Here is a 24,810-nt window from a genome sequence, read left to right on the forward strand (position 1 = left end):
CTACAGTGCCTGACGTTCTTTTGGTGAGACCTGTATTGGGAGTATGTGAGGCATCTCTGTGGAAACGGTAGCTAATAGAAAACAAATACTAATAACTTAATTATAAATAATTAAATGTTAAACCACTGCTAACATTCATGAGTCATAATTATCGCAAATTCACAAATTAGAATGGCTGCAAGGTCCACTAGTTCAATCGCTTACATTTACTTAGTCACATGTGAATGAGCTAATTATCACTTGTATATAGTATCTATTCATCTATTCACAGATTATGAAAGTGATTTCTCGCTGCAGCTGCCTATGGGCCAGACCTTTCATTTAATTACACTCCAATAGGTTCATCATGAAGTAAATTACATCAAATACCATTTCCCTGATGAAGACTGCCCACTTTGATGACACGAGATAATGAAGAAAAGTGCATATGTACCCATGGCTAGCATAAAAATAATATATCTCTTTATTGAATACAATAATGAGCATTTGTGAGCAACATTCTGTATCTGAAGAGCTAAGGCTTTTACTCATTCACACCGCAACAGATTGAGCAAAGCACAGGTTCATAGTCCGACGACATATACATATTCTTAATGACAATTGTGCTATTGAAATAATGATGGATTAGCTCAACACTTTATATCTATAGAACAACCACTGTGTGCTGTATGTGATCACAACTGGTGTTAGACCATGACATTACTGAGACTATTGTAATGGCGCTTCCACGGCATTGTACTCTACTTGACTACTTGCTTTTGGTAACACATACCAGTTCATTTTCCACAGCAGATAATACCCCTTCAAAATAGCTGGTCATCTATGCGTATGAGAGCACTGAACTACAATGGTGATTTGTCTGGAAACAATCTATTTTACCTGTACAATCATTTAAAGCGAGAAATAGCTCACTATTGTTTCATATTTCACATTTATAATGACTAGTCTATAATCGGGATGGTCAAAATGAGGTCAAAATAATAATTGTAAGCCATGTTTTCAAGCCAATTTTTGGTAACGCCTCAGCTCGCTTGGAACCTTGACCAGAGGTGATACCAAACAAGATACCAGGTACTGGACAACTTTTGCCCAATGGAAAAACAAACAAAAACACTAGTCAAGTCATGTTGACCCAGTACCATTGTAAACGCTCCATAATACTACTATGTACATTGTAATGCAGTAGTGCTGTACTAGTGGTGGGCAAAACAGTTCATTTCAGTCAACGAACGATTTCTTTCACATTCACAGCAATTCAAATGATTCGTAGCGCGAAAAGCACTATCGCAGGAGAGTTTTTATTACGTCGCACATACACTCGGCACTCCCTTTCTGTGTACCGAGGGAGAGGACGAAATGAACGAAACGGTGGACGTAACAGTTTAATGAAGTGAGCGAGTTTTGTTCATGTTCACGGCAATTAACTTGTTATTTTGAACGAATCACTCACGAACGACACATCACTATTCTGTACTATAATGGTGAGATGAAACGATAATAGGAAATGCACCTGACTTCACTCGACTGTGGGATTTTAAGAATTACCTGTAAAAGTCTGCAACAGTGAATCCTGAAAAAGGTAAGTGGCAGAAAAGAAAGCCATCTTACGAGGTCAGATAGGGTTCTTTTGGCTTGGAACTGTCCTAAGGCATACTCGAAAGAGGGACAGGTTAAACTAACCCTAACCCTAACCCTAACCCTCAAAAGATCCTGAATCACAGCGGCCGAACCTGGATGATGTTGACCTCCGAGGCGTCACCATTCCTGGAGGTCATCTCCAGCTGCTGGCGGGTGTCATTACTGGCAATGATGAAGACAATGGAGGAGGAGCTGAAGGTCACCCGCTTTTTGGGCCGGTCCCTATCCCCACACCCATGTGACACGAAAATTGGACGGATGGGACGCACAACTGGAGCAAGTGGCCTGTCCTTGCTGTTTTGGATGCTGTTTTGCAGCCATGAGATTCGCGAACACAGCAGCTGCAGCAGACAGCGCCGGACCTGTCAGAGGATGAGGCGGCAAGAGGGAATGGAGACAGAAAGAAACAATGATATTTAGGGAGTTGTTCACACTGACATTCGCTATGCGGCAAAACGGCAAATGTTGACGGAGCACAATGGTTGTTCAACATGGAGAAACATGTACAGTAGCTGTTGTAATTAACTTTCCAGAGTAGTACGATCCATTCTTCTTTGAGGAAGCACAAGGCTTGTGATAAGCCTTCAAATACTGTGTAGGCCATGCTGTCAGCAGGTTCATCAAACGTCACCAGCTGCAGCTGATGAGGACGTTGGACGATCAACACAGACTCGTCCCTTGTTTCACCACATGCCAAATGCCAGTGTGAACACCCTTTTAAACAGTGAGTATAATTACAGTTGCTGTGATTTCTTATCAGCATAAAATGCACAAGATAGCAGACACACAGTTTGCCAGGGAGACCAAGCCTTTATTAAAGACCTAACAATTTCCTTTCTCAATTATGGGATTACTGCCTCCTGCACAAAGAGTTTGCACTCTTCCCTTTATCGCTTGTTAGTGCTAATCAAATGAGTTATCTGGCATTGAAAATACAATTTACCTATATTTTTATGGTTTGTGCTTTGCCACATGCTGATTTTGCACAGTTTTAGCACAAGTTCGAAGCAGCAGACTGCCAATACCTGCACATCTGTATGAACATGGATATTCACAACCCTCATAAGACACAATTACAGTTACCAGTAAGACTCCCTAATCGGGAGATATTAAGCGACCATCAAGTTGCATGTACTGTATACACAAATTGGCCTGTACTGTAAGTGGCATTGGTTCCTGGATGTAGGGGGATGGCGTGGAAAATGTATTGCTTAGGTATAGGCCAGAGAATGCAGGGTTTAGCTGTAACACGGGTCGTGTTCAAGTAGTAGGAGATACGTTAGTTAGTATGTAGGTGGAGCAAATGTGTAACCTAGGTGTTGTGTTGAATTATGACAGCCACAGATTTTGTTGTGGTGAGCACAGTGGGTCATTGATAAGAATGTAGACAGGCCACATGGTGGCGCTAGAAGAGGCCCATGTGCAGGTAGAAGTGAAGATGTTAAGTGGCATGTATGCCTATGTGTTGAGGGAATGTGCGTGGCTAATCGCAAAGAAAAGGCATGTGGTGTTCATGATTTGCAGAATTGTTTTGAAAAGGAAGCAATCCAGCCAACTTTAGAAGGCAATCGTAGCCTATCAGGAGGGAATATAGGAAATGGAACAGATGCATGTTGCTGACATGAGTTGCAAGATAGTGTACCACTTTGCGTGATTTTTAGGCAAGATCTGTAGGAGCAGTGTCCATTAATGTCAGCAAAAAGCAGCCTGATGGTGGCGCTAGAACAGGGGCATGTGAGAAATCAGGGGCGGAGGTTGTGGTTTGCCAGCCAAGGAGTGTGTGTGCAAAGTGTGGCATGGATAGGGGCAACGGTGCCGAAGATAAGAGTAGGGCCAAAAGTGTGACGTGACATGACGGACAGACGGACTGACTGACAGAGGGACTGACAGACAGCCGGTGGAGGTTTTGATAGTAACTGCGACCTGCCTGTCGCAATTAAATGTAAACTCCGGATTTGCAGTGTATGACACTTTTGAAATGTATTTGGATATCAATTTTCAGGTACTTTTTCATCAAATGTCACATTTCCTTAAATTAAAACAAACAAACCAGTAAGACTCCCTAATCGGGAGATAAGCAACTGTCAGGTTGCATGTATACACAATAAAGTCTGCAAAAAGCAACCTCATGGTGGCGCTAGAGGAGGGGCATGTGAGAAATCAGGGGTGGAGGTTGTGGTTTGCCAGCCAAGGAGTGTGTGTGCAAAGTTTGGCATGGATATGGGCAATGGTGCCATGTAAACACAATAATGTTGTCTGCAAAAAGCAACCTCATGGTGGCACAAGAAGAGGGGTATGTGAGAAATCAGGGGCGGAGGTTGTGGTTTGCTGACTGACAGACAGCCGGTGGAGCTTTTCATAGTAACTTGCGACTTCACGGTCGCAACAAACAAAAACAGTTAATCTCACCTTCCTACTCATGAACATGTAGATGAGGGGGTTGTAGGCCGTGCTGGACTTGGCAAAAAAAGAGGGGATAATGGCCACAGTGGGGGAGACCATGCTCCTGCTGCCAAACGCCTCCATCATGGACACCACTGCGTAGGGCGTCCAACAGATCAAGAAGCAGGAGATCATAAGCAGGAACATCACAGCCACCTTCTTCTCGTAGCGCAGGATCTTAACAATCTGAACAGTCTGCAGATCCTGAATGGAGCGCAGCTGAGAATGAGGAAATTGGATGTAGACAGTTACTTTAACTCAGAGTACCCGAAAGGATAACATCTTTTACACTCGCTAATCCATGGATATTGGATATTGCCACCTCCCATTAATTTTGGAAGCCAATTACAGGCAAACGTGGATTATCAAAAAACAGACTCCTCAGATCATGACTACCCAATTTGTTGGGAGTATCCCTAAAGTTCAGGAAGTGGCATCCATGCAGTCATAAGATAATGGACTGTTGTTCTATTACATAACTCACAGGTCCAGTAGAGTTCAAAGAAACTTTAAAACTTTAAAAGAACTCTGCAGCAGTTGTGTTAGTCGATTAGCTTAATTGTTAACTTCACGTCCTGGCTGAATAACCGCTGGACCAAACCATCAATAACAGATTCCATTTACAGTAACAACATTTGTATTGCTATTTCAGTTGTCTAGTATGTTGATGTCTTTATGAATGTATTTATTTACATAATTTTTCTGTACCAAAACTTCCTCAGCCCACAATGGGGTACTCGCTTAGCTGGCCTAGCAGTCCAGGTGCGTGCCGCGTGGGCTCTGGTGCCTGGCAGCGTGTCGCGGGTTCGAATCCCGATCCCGGCAACCTTTGCTGCATGTCACTCCCGATCTCTCTCCCTGTTTCCTGTCAGTCTACTGTCCTACCAGTGAAGGCATAAAAGCCCAAAAACAAATCTAATAATAATGAATTTGAGCACTGCAGCATTCTGTAAATTGTCACTTTATTCTTTAACAAAAAAAACATTAAAAAAAAAAACATTCTATTATCCCAGCAACCTACTCTCCCTTGTTCATGCTTTGGTAAAGCGGTCAAATCGGTTTCGTTCAGGTGACAAAAAAATGAATTTGCGAATTTGTTCTCTTATGTTGAATGTCTGGAATTGCTGTTCTGTGTGAGTCATGGTGAGTTTGTTATGTTCTGTACAACATGCAGGTTTCAATACACGGCAGACACGACGCAAAGCTTGTAACTTAATCAGAGAATAGACAGCAGCTGCAACAGACACAGGGTGGGGGCCTACACACAGTCCAGATATTAAGTGATTGTCTGCTCATTGTCAGAAGCAAATAGTGCTGTAGTGAGTCATCTACAGCTACTAAGTCGCACACACAATTGCACACACACACACACACACACACACACACAGGTTTGCAATTGCTACTTTGTGGGGACATTACACATAGTCTACTATCTTTGTGGGGACATTCCATTCATTTTAACCCTAACCCTAAACCCTAACCCTTAACCTAACCCCTAAAGACCTTGTGGGGACGTATTCATTTGTCCCCACACGGTTTTCCCCCTGGATTGTACTATCTTTGTGGGGACATGAGGTCCCCACAAAGATAGCTTTGCAAGCCCACACACACACACACACACACACACACACACACACACACACACACACACACACACACACACACACACACACACCTTCCATGCTGTGAAAACAGGTAAACAGTTTATCCTTGGGACAGACATCCTTTTTTTTTTTACCAAGACGACGATTAGAACAGTACCACACATGGATGTGAGGCACAGTCTATAAGCAGTATGGGTTTAACTGAGAACAATGAGTGTACTAATTATTTATGACTGCACAGGTCTGGCCTTGCCCTGAGGGTACAGTAGGATGATAAGAGTGAACGGTATTGAATGTGAGAGTGAATCAAGTTCGGTTTTAGTCAGTCAAAAAGGACCAGTAAGTACAGTAAGACAATTTTGCATCTGGGGATATTTCTGAATAAGTAATACAAAAAGGAGTCTTTGCATTTATCTTATATACAAAAACAGAGAACCATGATGCTTGTAGGTTTGAATGTTAATTGACAACCTTCCATTCCCATCCCTGCTTCTCTAACCTTTATAATATTGACCAAAGAAAATAGAATATACTGTAGGCCTATATGGGCAGACTCTCTTACACGCAGTCTAATAGACCATTATTACAGTGTAATTGAGCAAACCAGCGCTTACCATTCTTACTGTATAGAGTATGTTCCCATAGCAGTAGATCATGACACCCACAGGCACCATGAAACAGCCAAACAAGAAGAAGAGGATGAAGGAGGCATCATTGGGGTCTTTGGAGGCCCAGTCGAGGGAGCAGCCCAATCGGTGGATCTCCAGGGTGTAGCGGTTCCAGCCCAGCAGGGGAGCCCCCGTCCAGGCCAGGGAATAGAGCCAGATGTGAGTGATGGCCCTCCAGGCCCAGGAGAAGTCCACCACCTTGGCATGGACCACTCGGGTGTAGCGCTCGTACGCCAGAGTGGACAGAGTCATGATCGATACGATGCCTGGGATGCAGGGGAGGCAGAGAGGCGGTCATGTTGAGTAAAGGGCTTTTCACACGTTGGGGAGCGACACTCATTCCTCATGTAGATGTGTTTCTTTACTACGTGTTGAGTAGGAAAAAGTTCGACACAATTTAACTCTTGGCGCAGGGTCGCGAATGTGTGAGATGAGCATGCATTGACACATTGTCAATTTCACTGGATCGCGCCCGCTTGTCGCTACACCTGTCAGACTGCCCGCAGTCCCCCCCCCACACACACACACACCTGAAAGCTTGCCTCTCTCAATAAAATCACAAACAGTGTGAAGAGAGCAGTTCCTTTGAGAAGTTAATTTCATTAAGCTATATTTATATGAATTCTTGTGTTTTCCATTAATGTCAAGGCTGTTCAACAGCGCCACTTGGTCACCCCACGGTATTGCAGCAGTTGCATACTGCATACAGACATACCTAAAGTCCTACACACACTGCATAGACACACAGTACATACTGTACCTATACACACAGTCAAGCATTGGAACGCTGAGGCACCGCTCAAAAAATGTATTACTAGAGCCCCTTTTCGACTGCAGCTTTAGCACCACATAAAAATTCCACTACACAAAAGTACCCCTATTGGTAAGAAACAAATTGACCCTTTTAATTGTGATTATAATACAATATTATATTTATATAAATTTGTATTACAACTATCCTAATTATAATACACTATAATGGATTATAACTGTGATTATAATACACTATAGAATATTAATGTATTACTATGATAACTATAATACACTATAATAGATTATAATAGTGGTTATAACACAATATAATCTATTATCACGTATTACAACTATATCCTGGTGGTCTAAATGAAAAGTCAGTGAGTGATCATTCATTATGAAGTGTTTGGCCCTGTTTGGCCTAGCACAGACCTAATCTAGATTGGATACTTATTAGTACCATGTTTAGTACCACTTTCACACCACTCTACCCAGGTCCTTGTATTGGAAAATCTGGCACACGTGGGCGGTGTGGAGTGGTGTGTTGTTGGGCCATGTCAATGTAAAAGGAGCTTAGGTGTGTCAGTGCCGTGTGAAGTCCTTAATGCTGAATATTCACTACTCAATCAGGGACGGGTCAATAGAAAAGTCAAAAAAAGGGAGAAAAAGAAGGGAAAAACAAAGCTCCAGTTTCAACTCAGTTTCAGCTTCACCCAGCTGATGGCTGCTCAGGTTATATTGAGCACATGGAGGAAACTGTTAGGGCTTAATTGTCTTGCTCAGTGACACTTCCAAACATACTGGGCAGTCCAGTGGCAGATGGGAAAGCTTCCGATTCCCACATATGTTTTGTTTTGTTTGAATAGAATGTAACAGATAATCAAATGCAAACATTTGTCATCATTGTGAACCCATCAAAGCATCAAGCCTAACAGATGGCATATTGGCATACCCACCCACTCAACAGACCAACAGCTGTGATTCACATTGATTTCAATCTTGTATATTGGTTCAAACCCTTTAATCATAATTTGTACCTGTAACCTATATTGAAAATTGCCTAATGGGTCGGCCGGGCCAGCGGCCTTGGGGGCTCCTGCAGATCAATTCACCTCTGAGTTAAAGTAACACTGGGGATTTTACTGTGTATAGTTTCACCCCTCACTGGACTCGAGCCAAAGCTTCCCTTTCAGTGCCGTGGTGGCTGTGTTGCAAGTGTAGACCTCCCCAGGTATTGTTCCATACTCACATGCCACGTGTCTGCTCCCACAGATCACATTGCTCACCAAGGTCTAATATATACACGCACACAACACACACAGGGTGCATGTGTGAAGATGTCTAGACGCCGTGTTCTCACAAAAATTGTGGGAGAGTGTGAGTGTAAATCCATAGTCAATTTATCTGAGTGAACAAATGGAACCAAATGGACCCTGTTACGGGCCAATCCGTTTGGTTTAATTTTTACTCTCTCAGAGTTACAAATGGTGTAGTGAAAAGGGAGGACAGGGTATGGTACATATAGCCGAAGGGATTAATGTTACCGTAGATAAAATATTGTTCTAATATAGAGCCAGATCATGTGATGTTGATGTTTTAAAGTAGAGGTTCGGGCCACTGTGCGGCCCTCACACCCACTCCGCACTGCCAAGTCATAGTGTCAGGGGCTTTGTCAGAATACCTGTTGTACCCGTCTGTCTGTGTCCCTTTTATGCCCATATATGTAGATCTCTGTACCTGTCAGTCGTCCCTTTTCTTTTCAAATCTTTTTTATTGAAATGCAGTGTCATGTTAAGGCAGGTATACAAAGTGATGACACCCCAAATCCCATTCCCATCACAATGGTTATTGACACAAAGTAGCATGAGATTTGAAGCTATCATAGACCATAACATTCTAGTATAGAATGAAGAAAATCCTGCCCATAAAAAAGGGTAATAAAAGAAAACATTTTTTCCCTTCTGTATTCCCAATTTAGATTTGAAGCCAATTCCCCAAGCCCTCGTCGTCGTCCCTTTTATACCCATATACTGTATATGGAGATCCCTGATGCCATATGCCCATACAGTATTGGTATGCCCATCATTTGGATCGGTGGTTCTGGACAACTGGATATCCATACAGTATATGACTATATATCCCTTGAGTCCTTGCTGAGTTGGAAGTTAGACGGTCCCATGCATATGACCATATATGGGCATAGTCACATTAGCGGGCTCTGGACAACTGAAGAACCTCCAATATGTATGCCTATATATGCATATCGGTTTTTCTTTATGGTTATATCATTATAACGTGGCCGTGGTACGCCCATCTACCCTCCCATTAGCCAATTTTTATGTAGCATATAATTAAGACCTATTCAAAAAAGTTCTAAAATGGGCTGTCTGTTTTTGCAATTAAAGCAGTACATCATATAAACTTTTTGAAAATGTGTGAAAAATGAAAATATTCACACATCACCTACAGTATAATGACATGCTCATCTCTGTAATTTCTGCTCAATGTCGTTTCAATGATGAAAGGAGGCAGTGTGTGGGGTTAATAAATGGCTAAGGCAACAGTGATGACTATTTGATGTTGGATGAAATGCAAGTATATTGCATGAGGAGCATAGTGAATACTATAGTGTCCTTCAGATTTTAAAGACATTCTAAGCCCTTTGGCGTGACAGGAGTAGGGGAAATCATCAGCAACCCATCCATTGTGATATTTATAGGAGGACTGTCAAGTTTGAACTAATCACCTCATTATCACACATTTAGTAGTCTAATGATTGATTGATTGATTGATTGATTGATTGGAGACTTTATTAGAAGTTTGCATAGGAAAAGATACAGTTTCACTGGTACAAGGTCTACTAAAAGGAGATCCATGAAAAGACTAAGCTTATTTCCACAGGAAACCATTTAAGTATCTCATATAACATTGAATGACAGACGAATAGAACACAATGACGAATGAGTCAAATATACTGTACTAATATACTGTATATTAGTAATATACCGTATCCTAGAGTAATAATACTTCAGGTCCTCCACCTCCTAGGATATTAGAGTAGAATAATAATAGGGTTCGAATTCCTTGCGTCTCAATATCTGCGTAAAAACGGTCTCCAAACGCATAACGCACGTTTATTAATAGCCCAGTAGGCTGTAGCCTACTGGGCTATTAATAAACTAATATGCCTAATAATCACAGTTCAGAGCCAGGGACATTTAGCAAACAAGGCAACGATTGTTTAATTATTTCTGATTCAATTGCTATATACTAGCTCTGGTCCAGACCATAGCGTTAGAAGGAGTTTTCCATAACGTTATGTCACAGATGAGCCATTGCGCTCACTCCCGGTAGCCCAGGCTGCTCAGCCTCTCGTCTGTAGTAAAAAATACAAATAAACTTTCGTTTCTCACCAAAACAAAGAGGGTTCTATGATGTTGAAAGCCTACTTCCCTTAGTGGGAACACTCTGAGCCCCCCAGCTCACGTCTAAACTGCACTTTTTGGCCAGAAAAGAAAATATTTCACCGGACGTTTTTGCTACTCCACAACGCCCTCTACAGATCTTGACAATAGAAATTTCCATTGACCAGATTTTGCCTTCCCGTGAAATATTTTCTTTTCTGGCCAAAAGGTATATTTTAGACGTGAGGTGGGGGGTTCAGAGTGTTCCCACTAAGGAAAGTAGGCGTTCAACTGCCTAAAGCAGTCTTTTTTTTTTTTTGTGAGTCGTAGCGAAACAGTTTTGCATCCTTTCACTGCGGTCGCAAGGGGTAATCGTCGGCACCATAGAGAGAAGAGTCCTTCTAACGCTATGGACCAGAGCTCAAGTGAGAATAAACCTGGATTCCTCACCAAATAAGCTGTTGCTGAATCCGTCCCAGACGCATGTTGTCGAGCTCCAAACCCAACCGCGCTTTATGCACGAAACAAAAGTAAAGTTTATTCCGGTGACCGACACCAGCAAATCACTGACACTTATGTTGACCAGCAACAAATTCGTGGGCGTCCGGAGTCTCTTGAATTTATAGTAAAGTACGATGACAACCACATTGTTGCAAACCCCAAACACTCCGATCGTTCCGATGGTGAAAGCTAGAAGTTTGTACGTGCCGACCGCAAAAATGTACTGTTCTGCGCTTCTTTCTGATGATCTGGTTTCGTTCGCAGGATTCATTGCGCGGATTATTTAGTTTCCAACATTGTGCTGTCCGTGGCGTGCGCGCAGTGACCATGGATGGAGCCTTTTGCCGAAGTAGCCTACGTGTTTTCCGCAGCTCTTCATCCACTCCAGTCCGGAGTCCTCCTGTCCTGTCCTCCTGACGCATGTAACTCAATGAACTTGTAGTAGTAGGGGAAGCCTAGCCCTAGCATATTAATGTTATGGGAGAATCTGGGTCAACTGTCTCTTCTCTTGAAGACAGGTGAGGTAGACAGACAGGCAATACACACAAACAAACAAAAAGAGAGGGGGGGGGGGGGCTTGTCATGTAGGCTAGTCATCAGCAGTTTACTTACAGTATTATGGTGGAAAAAGTAGACTAGGCTAGGCTACTCACATTTTGTAAAAGTATCAATACTGTTTGTTTGTTTGTTTGATTGATTGATGACTGAAGAATATTAGAAGTTTGCAAAGGAAAAGGTACAGTTGCATGACAGACAGTTCACTGGTACAAGGTCAAGCTGGTCAACTAAAAGGATACGCCCAAGAAAGCCTATATGGCTTGTTTCAATTGAGATTCCTTTTTCTTTACTCATTTAACATTGAATGAAAGACAGTTAGAACACAGTAGACTACTACACAAGATATGATCAGTAAAAAACACAATGCAAAAATAAATGTAGAATTACATACTCTGTTACAAGTAGTCCGGAATACAAAATGTAGGCCTACTTGAGTAAAAGTATTGGTATAAAAATGTAGCCTACTTCAAGTACCAAAAGTAGAAAGTAGTCATTGTGCGTATGTCTCATTTCACACATTTTCAAATGTATAAAAATCTTTTGAAAATAGCAGATCTACAAGCTCACAATACTTCCCATTGTGAGCTTTGTAGATTGGCTATGTTCAAATGGCCCAAATGAATATATGGCTGAAATGGTTAATGTAGCCTATGTTTTGTAATAATAATCAAAATCTACAAAGTAACTAAATAGTTTTCAAATTATTGTAGTGGAGTTAAAGTACAATATTTGCATCATCTGAGATGTAGTGGAGTTTAAGTAAGAGTACTGAAAATGGGAAATACTCCAGTAAAGTAAAAACACCTAAAAATGTACTTAAGTACAGTAGCTGAATAAATGTACTTAGTTGCTTTACACCACTTCTTATGGAATTTTTGTTTCAACAAGCCTCTGCCAATTCACAAAAATATGAATGGTCGCAAGTTTACTATGAAAACGGTCACAGCTTGTCTGTATGTGTCTCTGTCACGCCTGACACTGGTTGTATGGGTTTGTCGATCAGACATCATGCCCTGACGTCACTGTGATGTCAAGGTGACATCACCTATGTAAAAGTCTGGTGGCTGGTTCAGATAGGGATCTCCATGTATGGGTAGAAAAGGGATTGTATGTTGTGATGTCATGGGATTGATGGGAACCACTCTAACAGAATCCCTTTTATGCCCATAGATGGAGATCCCTGATGTCATCAATATTAAGCCCATATCTAACAGGACTTCATATGGGACAGCCCATATCTCTGTGGTTGGTTCAGATAAGGGTCTCAATGTATGGGCATAAAAGGGAAGTGCCATATACAGTACATGGATCTCCATATATGGGTACCAGGGGTCTCCATATATGGGTAATTGGTCCGATATACATCACTGTCGCATGTCGCCCTGAGGCGTCTTAGTCTTCTTTCATCGTCCTTGATGATTGGTTTAATTCACAAGATTTCTTGTTACTTAGGGGAGGCCATGGGGCTGGCTGTCGTCTCCCCCTTGCTGATGTCAGCCTAGGCAGGGTTTGAACCACTCACCTTCCACATGAAGGGCATATGCACTAACCACTACACCAACTTCGTAATAATAATATTTCGTATTTACTTAAAGCATAAAAATGTTAATTTCAAAATGTAATCTTCAAATTGCTCCTATTGTGGCTTTTCAGAGAGAACACCGCATGGCACAAATACCGGTAGGCTACATAGGTGGTAAAACCATAATATCCATAGCATAAGGAAACTGTATAACAGATGGCATCTCGGTAATCATGCATAATCACCCAGCCATCATAAAAGTCATAACATCTGTCTTTTGAACAGTGAAAGCAATTATATCACAGAACATGCTTACCAGTGCAGACAGTTCTTACCCGATTCTTACAATGAACCAGGCTATGACTAACACATTGCCCTTTCACCTGTGCATGTTTCTTCCCGGCAGGCCCAGTGAGACCTATCATACATGCTGAAATGAAAAGACCACAGCCACTTGGCAACCTCATGGCCAAGATTCAATTATGATCCTGTCTAAATGTGCATTCTGAATGCATTGCTGGTTCCTGACAGGGCATTCATAGCTACCTGGGGACTGGTGGACTGTTTGTCTGGGAGTACCAGAGGATGATGGGGGAGGAGAGAGGTTTACATTCATGACAGGGAGAAAAAAAGGAGGCATGGATGGACCCCATGGAGACCTAAGATTTGTTTGGAATACTTATGCGGTTAGAAATCACACTGGACAACTACACAGTAAAATCTGCAGTGTTACAGTTGCAGTTCCATTTCAAATTTAATTTCAAAGCGGAAGAATTAACTCTATTGTCACATCAAAGGTTTGCAGATGTATAAACAAAGTAGGTTTGATTGATGGATTGATTAATTGAATACCTTATTAACATAACTATAAATACTAGTCCTCTCTGCTCCAACAGCTGTTGGAAGGAATTTACGACAGGTACTCTTGCCTCTCTGGCCAGAGCCCACCTTTTGTTATATCTGATGTCCCTTGGGGTTAAAGGGAGGGTTGCTTTGTGGATTTATAAAAGCTGTAAGTATAGCCTAACTACTGTTCTTTGGGAGTCAGCCTGTACATGCACTGTGTTCAAATACGTTTAAACATTGTGTTTTTTTTTCTGTGTGCCCCAAAACTACAAATCATCATCAATACAAGAGCGGGGAGGAGGGGGGGGGGGTGTCGTTGTGTCAAGAGGGAAATGCCGTTGTGGTCAAATGTTGCATGGCTTCTTGGGAGGATGCTGCATTTGATCAAATTTCTCATTTGACTGATTAATTTAAAATATAAATATCTAATATACTGTAGGTCTTCATCAGGCATAAAAAGATTTTGCCATTGATACAATTGTTTGCCTTGATGTCCAGCACCTGGACTAAACACGGGTATCAGATGAGCACACAATTTCCTCTTTGGACCATTAGATTCACCAATAAAGTTACAGCTTGTGTTCTGTCAACACCAGCATTGTACTGTACATCATTGCATTATCCATTTTATCACAAAGCATACAGATACAATATTGACACTGATGCCATTGAGGTCAGAGGCTCAGTTTCCTGTAGGATGATGTCACGCACCATGTCGATTCCGTACGATCAATATTAACCTCTGTGTAAAGACTGCTGTGGAAGATAATTTCTACTGCTTGAGAAAAACAGTGGTTCTCATTCCTTGCTGAAAGTAACTGATTTTCAACTAAAAACCAACCTTCTTTGTTCATCAACTGCCGTAATTCTCATAACAAATTATAAGATCAAACTTACAATACAAGAGTCCGAACTTTTCTGTCAATCATTAGCCTATATATTAATACAGACAGGTAGCCATTGCAGACTCTCGGATGTAATTCCCTTCCCTTTATGTTTCAATTCATGCACCATGGCCACTTTGTTTAATGAGATTCTCTCAGCTAGCTTTTCACAGTCATAAACTGAGACACCTACCAGTACCGGTATGTCAAATCAACAATACTGTAGCTGTATAAAGATTCATAATTGATTTCATTTTTCAGCAATGCTGTTACTACACAGTGAAATCATCAGTGTTCATTTATCCCTTTTAAAAAATAAATGTTTATTTTTGTATCTATGATTTTTTTATTGTGAGCTTTGAGTTTTGAAACCATTTAGAATTATATAGCGGTCAAGTGGTTCACTGGTTAAGTGGTCGACACTGGTCGTTAACTTAAATTAACAATGAGGATTTTGTGTATCCGCTCATGCAGTAATGGTTTTCTGGGTAAATGATCCCCTGCACTTGGTATTAACTGATGTAGTGCAGTTGTAGTAAAAATACTCATTGTGTAGAATGTCCCATTTCAAAATGTATAAAAAAGTATTTTGAAATATAGCAGATCTACAAGCTCACACCTTGTAGTTCGGCAATTTTCCAATAGCCAAATTATATAGGGATGAAGGGTTGCTCTGTATGCTTTGCAATAATAACCCAAATCTACAAAGTAACTAGTAACTAAAGTTTTCAAATAATTGTAAAAGTAGACAATATTTTTCTTTGAGGTGTAGTGGAGTAGAAGTAAGTAGGTATTGAAAATTGTAAATACGAAGAAAGTAAAAAAAAAGAAAAAGAAAGAAATCTCAAAATTGCACTTAAAGCTATACTGTGTAAGTTCAACTAGTGGTCAGTAGCGGTATTGCTTTTTGTTGCTTTTTTCGGCCGTTTTTCGGCCGGAGTCGTTGCGGACCACCGCCGCGGACCACCGGAGCGGCGCCGCAAAACCACCGCGACCGATAGTAATCCGTGGAGGGGTAGAACGCATGGTAGAAGAGGTTAAAATCCTTCACCATGGTAAACACTGTAGCCAAGCGGAGGCGCTTCCTGGAGACCAGAGCAGATAAGCTGTGATTGGCCGGTAGTGTACCATGTGTGCATGATCGGCGATGTGATTGGGCAACGTATACACAACGTATACAGATGATGCAGATTACGTCATTTTGGCGCGAAATCCGGTCCACGGCCAGGATCATAGAAAACATATAAAGAGAAGGCTTCAGAAGCTGAAAATAACGGAGTGGGTGTTCTAAAACTTTAGCGATTTAACAGTTAGGACAATTTTAAGATGTGTTTTATAAAAAAAGTTACATGGTACAACTTTAAGTACAGTACTTGAGTAGATGTACTTATTTAACAAAACTGCATTTAAGAGACACCTAGATCTATTCCCTGTTGATTCATCCATTACACTGGTTTTAATGCATGGACACACATGTCCTTGCAGTGAGCTGCCACAGAAATCCATTGAGCCAGCACTGCACTGCACTGCCATATGTGGTACGGTACATACAATCAGGGGTCACATTGCTGGGGGGGGATGGGGGGGAATTCCATGCCCTCTGCTTTTAATCAAATCTGGTCATAAATGTTTTATCGCTGGTGGGGATATGTTATAGTGAATAAAAAAGGAAATGATTTAGCCCTGCTTCTGGTCAGATTGAATTCATTCTGGGAACCCATTCAGTAATTCTTTGTTTCTTTGTTTTTGCCTCTTTGCCTTTTTGTGTAGAAACAGGAACTTGGCTTGGCTCCTCCTCTTTCTCAGTCCACTTCCTCTGTGTGCTTCTGTGTTTTTATTCCTACTAACAACAACACTATGTTTAAGGCAGTGGTGTCTTGAGAGATTCGACTTAAAATGTTCCTAACTTCCACTTGTAACTTTGGTGCAGCAGTACATTGGCTGTGGGTCCTGATGGCATCCCTAATATTCTGCAGATTTGTCAAATAAAGAAATTATTCAAAAATAGAAACTTGTACAAGTTCACAATACCTCGTACCACAATGTGTTGTGAGCTTGTAGATCAGCTATTCTCTCTATTTATGAAATATATAGGGCTTACAGGAAGTGGTAGGTAGACAGACATATTATGCACATGCAGCACACATTCACATACGCTATACCTTTTTGTCATTACAGAACAGTTGCCTCTGCAGGTGTTCTTTATGTCTTATATACAATGAGACACTTTTCTGCCCGAACACAGTGTCTGTCAATGTTATCTATAATCTATTGATTCTTCTGCTCTAGAAGCCATTAAACATGTCCCCTCCAGGGCGATGTAACATTATTAAGTGCTGGCTGTGTATGTTTGTCATGCCAGCACACTTGTGCTATTAGGCATATACAAGATCTATTCAAACAATGTCAAATCAGCTTGCTGCTTGCGAGATTGGTGTCAACATCAGTGTCCTTTTCTGTCATGGAATTAACAACATCAAATAATTGCTTCACAAAAGGTAAAAACAAAAAGTAAAAACAGTACAATAAAGCGAAGCATAGCAATAATAATTGTACAATAAAAATAACAACAAATAACAATAAAGACAGTATTAGTGGGCAAAAGCAGCACAGAGTTAACTAAAAGCCATGTTAAATAAAAGAGTCTTAAGCTGTCTTTTAAAAATATCCACAGAGTTAGGCTGTCTTAGATGAAGAGGGAGCTCATTCCAGGCCATCGGGCCGTAGAAACAAAATGTTGCTTGACCGTATTTTTTAACTTTCAATTTTCCTTATGTCTGGTACTTCAAGGAAGTCAGCGGAGTCCATGGCTACATCTGATCTGGGTCCTGTGAGATGCCATCAAAGGGGAAGACCTACTATTGTCGGAGTCGGCCCCATCTATGAAGAAGTGGGGCTTGGCAGACAGAAGTGCAGCACGGTATGCAAGTGTGGCGAGTCTGGACATAATGCCAAATATAACCTTGGCCCCATACAGACCACCTTCAGAAGCTGGCCTCTTCGACATAGGACCAGAGATGAGGTCATGGCTAAAGGAAGTTGAGCTGGACATCTGACGATATATGAAAGAAGACTAAGCTGTGTAAGAGATGGCTTCCACCTGTGTCAGCCAGGAGGATTAGAGGACAACCTCTAATCCTCTATTGTATTAGGGTGGCTGATGATGGCATTCATTTTGTACCTGGCTCTATTTCTAGCACCAAGAGCCTCCTCTCTTATAGGGTACATCGCTGTTGGACACGTTCCCAAGAATGTCATGACCAAAGTCAATGTCCCTCGGGTGACATGGTTATAATTGTAACAGAATCTAATGACTAAATGCTTCTCAAATGAGTTTATTCTTTTGTTTTCTTTTTAGAGCTGAAGGATCCATGTATCATGGGGCTCAATACTAGGGCAATCACTAGAGGGGACTGTGAAGTACTGTACCGGTTAACCGCTTTTTTGTTGTTTACAGGAGGAATAGTATTTGTATGTATGTTTTTAAATGCCCTCTCCTAATGTAGGGTTACTGTTTGTTGGTATGTGTTGTTTTGTCTTCATGTGGGGACTACGGATGAAATTTAGCATTCTTGCTAATTCCGGTGTATTTACTTTGCATTTATGTAGTGTTCATTAATATGCATTGTCCCGTCTAAATAAACAAATAAAGTAAAGTAAAGTAAAGTAAAGCAATCTCGCTTCTGTCGGCACACTGCCATCATCATCCCCTACTTGTCAAATATTTAGTTGCTTGATCAGGTACGTCAATGAGAATGTTTGGACAAATCCCTGTTAGCAGAACTGGTATTGATAGAGTGGTGCAGATGTTCCCCATGTATTCAAGAACAGACAGTACAAATACTGTTTTATCTGGTGTGATTATTAGTATTGTGAACTTATTGTGAGTTTATCGATGACAAACATAATTCAGTAGAACAGAATAACAGGGTGGACAGGTTCAACTGAAAAGTTAATATCTGCACCAGCCAATATCTATCTTTGTAGAATGTCGAATGTGACACAGCACTTCCAGTGGAAAAGGGGGAGATGGTGACTTGCATTCTGACCAACTCTGAGGAAATAAATAGTTTTGAGCACATTGCAAACTATTTGCATGTGCTCACAATTTCTTGAAAAAAGCACATTGCAGAGCCAGCTTGTAGGTGGCAATACATCAAAAGCAGCCTGTAGTTGTAATTGTAATTGCAGTTTCTGAGGTTGCATTTAGCATCTAGAATAAATGCCATATACTGTCTGATATGTGATACGGCAGAATTGCCCTCCCAGGGAAAGCCGATGAAAGAAGATTATAAACACAGGTGCCAAACCTATACTAATTCACTAGACCCCACTGGGCCCCAAAGATTCGTAGTCAGCTGGGGGCGGAAACCAGAGACTGTTAGAAGATGGTGCCTGCAGAGGCTATTCAATCCTCTTGTCTCCTTGTACAGTTTGTCCTCTCTGTCCAACTCATCTCCCCATAGTCAGAGACACAGAAGCCATGTCTGGCTAGGTTTGGTGTCAGGTGGACAGGGGTTGACTAGGAGGTGGTTTGTACCTCTACCTGCCACATGCTGTCATATCCGTTACCTCAGCATGACCCTACTGTTTGGAGCTTGTGTCACAAGTGGCTATTATGGGGTTGGGTGAGCCAGTCTGCCCCAGCTGTACTTGCTCTTTGTGTCTGGTCTCACTGCCCCTGGGCAAATGGACAGATGTGTGTGACCTACTCTCTACTTTATAGGGTATGACTGAGCACATTGCAACAGATAATTTCAATGACAGAGACATGCTGTTCATGTGTGATAGTTATTTATGTAGTGCATATTTGCCTGCAATTGTTTGAGCATATGTCTCTTACCAGTATAGATACATTATTCCAAGAATTAAAGAATAATAATTACCTGCATATTTGTCAACGAAATGGCAAATGTACAGTATGTCTGTACACCGACCTCAGAATTTGATGAGAATCTGTTCTCTGATTGTGGCTGTGGATTTGTCTTTATTTAGTATTGTCAAATAGATAACTTTACTGAAACCCCTTTTTATACAATAGATAAGATGACACAACACAACATAAAGGAACTCTTCACCAGTTTTCAATCTAATCCTCATATAATTGCTTCTCACTAATGCTATCTATAAGATCACACCATTTCTGTAAACTCACTCTTTAATGCTCACAGACCAGTAAAGCATACGTTACAGTGTACGTTCAAAGGGCCATTTGGAAACACACTGAGAGGCGGACTTCCATCCCGAACCCCGGAACGTGCATTATTCATAATACAGTGCTCAACTCATGTCCTGCGCTCCTCCGCTCAGTTCAAAGCAAAGCCTGCACTGAGCCGAACAAATGCACTGACTGAGCTCTCCTTGAGTGAATGAAAATGCAGAAATACAATTGCAATTTCACCAATCTAATGTGTGTAGGCCTACCAGTGTTTTTGTCTTGGACGTCTTGACCAATGAGAAGCAAAGTGTATTGTCTGTAAAGCCATGCATGGCGCTACTACCTGTCGCAATTTAGCAAATAAAGTTTTTTTTAGACCTGCAAGCCCATATCAACACTGCAAAGCACAAGACAAGTGACCTCACAAGGTGAGTTGCACAGCAGTAAATTTACAGAATATTGTGTACGACCTGGCAAAGCAGAAGATGGTGGTTTGAAGAATAGGCTACCACTTTTTCCAAGATGAGCCTAAGCCTTTCATTTAGTTACAAAGCTGAATATTCATACAGAAGTCAAGAGGCATACTTTAAATAAATACTAGAGCATATCTGAGAATGTGTTTTTATTATAGAGAGATTATTTTGAAATGCTAATTTACCACAGCCCACCCCTGAGACGCAGAGCAAGTAGACAGAAATGTACATTAGAGAGGTCCAATTATAAGCACACAGTACTGTGCATACAGTAACAAGGGAAACCACATGGTTCATCATCATACTTGATCTTTGACCTACAGACTACATCTAGTGTCATAAACTGATATATTTATGAGGCCACACAGACTTGACTGAGGCTACAGTACAACTTGATTTGGGGGTTTATCACCTCATTGTACCACCAGATGTAAATAAAAGGCATATTTCCTGCATGGATCCACTTTGAAGGAAGTTCAAACTCATAAATTAATAAAGCTGCTGCTGCTGCTGCTGCTGCTGTGGTGATAAGTTAACACTTCTCATTAGGATGTGACATCAGCCGTAGCACCTTGGCAGCATCCGTAATTTGGTCTATTATCAATTAGTGGTGGCAGTTTAAGCTTACGCCATCTGTAAGCAAAGGCCTCAAAGCTAATTGAAATCTCCTGCCTTATTTATTATTTCTCTTTGGAAAACATGAACTCCCACGCTCGTTCCGGTAACCTAGATCCACTTGCACCTGTCATGCCCACATGCGTGTGCATGTGTGCCAACTGAGGGTGAACCCCTCTCAGCTTTCCTTTCTTTCCCCAAGTTGCATGCTGGACAGATTACTTTACTGGATAAAGAAAGGAAAATACCACTCTTCATGAATATTTATATTGCGGGTGAATATCTGAACATCTTCTGTGTCATTGAGCTGATTTGTCTCCCTCTTAGGGTGTTAGTTCAGGAACCACAGCAGCTTGATCAAGGTACAGTAGTCTCCAACTCAACACAAATCTCATGACATTAATTACTAATCACAGAGCAACACAGACGAGAAGGACAGGGAACATGATCTTGAATTTTGGCCTACAACTGTCAAGGAATTGCTATAAGCTGCAAACAACATATTAATATAATAGTTTTACTGTAGTGGTGAGGATTGTAAATTGAGTTTTGTACATTAGAGTTAACTATAGTAACTTGTGGTGGTGGGGGTGCCTGGTGGCTGAGCTAGTAAGTGCATGAGGATCAGAGTTCTAATCAGACTGACTACTCATGTCTCCCTTAAGCACAGGGCCGGTTCTAGGGTTCAGGTGGCCCTAAGCAAGATTATTTTAGGTGGCCCCCCACTGACGGACGCGCGCACTTATTAACTGTCTTTGAATCGCCAAAACCAAAGTTATAAATAATAATGTCTTCTTCTATCTAGTAGAACATGTGGTGTCTGTTGTTAGCACTCAAGCATGTATCTACTAACTACACATAGGGTTGCCAACTCCCAGAGATTCAAATTAGGGATACATCCTGGCCGGCAAGGCGGGCGGCCAAAAATATTTGGGGTTTTGAGGGGCGGTCAAAACCCCAGAAATGCATAGAAATCTGCATTTTGGCACAGATCAGACAGTTCTACCTATAACACACAATAAAGTTTACAATGGAGGTAAAACATTATTAGATCATTCTCTCTGGTTAAAAGCTATTAAAACAGAAACATGTAGGCCTATGCTCTAATGAAAAACATTTCAAAACCAAGATATAACTAGTCTATTATAATACATTATCTATTTCTAGACACTGTTTAATTTGTCCAAAAACATGAGTGTAATGTTATAACAAGAAAAAACAACAATTGATTTGAATCAGATTCATACAAAACATCACACACATTCATCCTGTGTTCTTTTGGTCTCAAATTGCAACTTGTAGGCCTATTCAACTCTACAGTATGTGGCATATTTTCAGTTCTGTTGTCTTGTGTGAGATCTAAATTTTATTGCGCATTAAAATAATAAGTAGCATTTGGATAGGGTAGGAGTGGGCAACTTAGATGATGGAGAGGGCCACTATATTTCACAATCACTCCAGAGGGCCACAATGCATATTGTAAAAAAAATTGATCTACAAGCATTGCGGTGATCCATTATTTTCAAATTGTTTTAAATTGGAATTATTATTATTTAATTTCAAATACATTTATATGTTCGTATGTTAACCTTATGAAATGCAAATACATTGACAAAAAAGACTATAGCACTGGTCATTATGCTACTACTATAGACTGAAGTAATTAAAGTGGGTAACAGCTGAAATCAATAATATATCAGTATTCCGATATTAACCTGTGGGTCTTGGCCACATGTCGAGAGGGCCGCTTCACACTCACTCCACAATGCATATAGTGAAAAATAGCTGATCTACAAGCTCAAAACGCGTTGCAGTCTTCTCCCTGTGATGTGGCCCCCTTATGGTTGTGGCCCTAAGCGACCGCTTATGTTGCCTATGCCAGGAACCGGCCCTGCTTAAGCATTCCTGTCTTTCAATACTCTCCTACATTAAATAAAGCATAACATACCGGTACCAAACAAATCTTGAGACACTGAGGAGACATATGGGAATATAGTGAAAGCTTCAAGGATTCAATGGACATGCCACAGTGTAAAAAGGACACAAGCACAGACGACCAGATTCATTGACAAATACATAAATGTAGGACTTACAGCAAGGCGACAGATATACAGGAAGGTCAAAGCTTAGGCAAAAACTAGTGTCAAAACCCGATATTTACTTGGAATTGTTTGTCTTCTGAAGGCAAAAAAAATTAGAAAGTGAGAAGGCCAAGGACATGCAGGCAAGGCCAAAAACAAGATATGGCAGGCAGAACCTGAAGTGGCACTCTGGAAACCAGGAACAATGGATGGACAAAGGGTCGAGCTCTAAGGCACACACACAGTTCAAGTTTATTATCATGCGTATATGGCTACAGTTTGTGCTCTGGCTCACTCTACCACAAACACACAACCCAAAAGGCGCACCATTCCAAAACCAACAAACTAAATTAACACTGAAAGCACATAGATTGTGTACACAATGCACTTGTGTAGACATTATACTGTATACACAATATACAGTACACAATAACATGTTATACAGCATACACATTTCACATCTGACATGTGTTTAGCAACCTGACTGCCTGACTGGGGATAGAAAGTGCTACTGAGATGGGTCTCTGTGTAATTTGATGTTCCACTAACAATCTTTAGATGGCAGGAGCGATAACAGAACATGAGCAGGGGCTTGTGCCCACAATGTAACATATACTGTAGTTCACAATCAGGCAGTGAAAACAGGGAGCAGCAGCGCTTAACAGTGAGCATTAGATAGGGAAAGTGGGCAAGGATGAGGGCCCAGCTAAGTGCAGGGCTGATTAATGGAGTGGGAACAGCTAAGTATATGGGAATGAGGTGAGGTGGAATGAATGACTACATGAGTTTAGCCACACAGTACACAGACTGAGGCTATGGTACAATGACCAGATGTCCCAGCTGGATTTTAATTTTAATATTCTTTACCATTTTCACCACAGTTAAAACTAGAAAAGTGTGATCCTCGGAGCACAGGTCTCTGCCAGGCCTATCCAGGGCTCGCAAACTGTGGTCACTTGGAATGGGATCAGAAAATCTTACTTTTAAATCTTGATCACATAACCCCAGAGATGTATTATCGATTTATTTGTGTGAGACAAAATCTGTAGGAGTAGTAGCAAAAGGTAGGTGTGTTTTAAAGAAAACAAACTATGGCAGAAAATGTAATTTGCTAAAAATCAAAAATCAAAAATCCTTCAGCAGCAAGTTCAACGGCCCACAGAGCAGAGAGAGATTGGCCCACTGGCTTGTCTATCATCTGAATACTGGCCCAGGAGTCCCACCCAAACATTTATACAAGCCCACAACTGCCTTGATGAATTGTAGATCTTCTATGTTCGGCTCCGGTTGGGGTCAAGATGCCAGGGCCGAATTTATGTCCCAGTCCGGTCCTGCCTGGCGGAGACAATAATATTAGTTTTTAGTGCTTACATAGAAGTTTATCATGTTCTGCTCTGTTGTAAGGTGCAGTCACTAGTATGCTAGCCTCGGAAACCCAGGCTTCATTTGGCGATCGGAAGAAAATGAAGCCTGGTCGATCGCGTTATGATCACTGTTGGAGGAAGTGTAGAATTTCCCTAACCAATCAGAGTGCAGAGAACGTCACACCGAATGTGTTGACGTCATGACGCAGCAGCGTTCTCTGCGCTGAGCAGAGCAGCAGAGGGGGGAGGGGGGAGGAGAACACATGCTATTGGTCGGAGACTTGCGGTGAGACTCGCCG

The 24,810-nt window shown here is 41.3% G+C and overlaps 1 protein-coding gene across 1 annotated transcript; it reads right to left on the reverse strand.

Moving 5' to 3' along the window:
• Positions 1–440: 440 nt before the first annotated feature.
• Positions 441–11,448, reverse strand: opn3 (opsin 3). Its single transcript, XM_080740994.1, has 4 exons — positions 10,960–11,448; positions 6,299–6,618; positions 4,048–4,299; positions 441–2,000 (listed from the first exon to the last, which is right to left on the reverse strand). Exons 1-4 carry the CDS (start codon positions 11,279–11,281, stop codon positions 1,716–1,718), a joined length of 1,179 nt encoding a protein of 392 aa, XP_080597120.1. The 5' UTR covers positions 11,282–11,448; the 3' UTR covers positions 441–1,715.
• Between the last annotated feature and the right edge of the window lie 13,362 nt (positions 11,449–24,810).

The sequence above is a fragment of the Nannobrachium achirus genome, assembly GCF_963921795.1.
Source record: "Nannobrachium achirus genome assembly, chromosome: 13".
NCBI classification, from domain to species: domain Eukaryota; kingdom Metazoa; phylum Chordata; class Actinopteri; order Myctophiformes; family Myctophidae; genus Nannobrachium; species Nannobrachium achirus.

What these genes read in the sequence shown, in the direction of transcription:
- opn3 (XM_080740994.1), bottom strand. Translation starts at nt 11,281, where the DNA reads ATGAATCCTGCGAACGAAACCAGATCATCAGAAAGAAGCGCAGAACAG. An exon ending in ATTCAGCAACAGCTTATTTG is followed by an intron (nt 6,619 to 10,959) that starts GTGAGGAATCCA and finishes CCTGCATCCCAG; the next exon opens with GCATCGTATCGATCATGACT. An exon ending in TACTCTATACAGTAAGAATG is followed by an intron (nt 4,300 to 6,298) that starts GTAAGCGCTGGT and finishes CCTCATTCTCAG; the next exon opens with CTGCGCTCCATTCAGGATCT.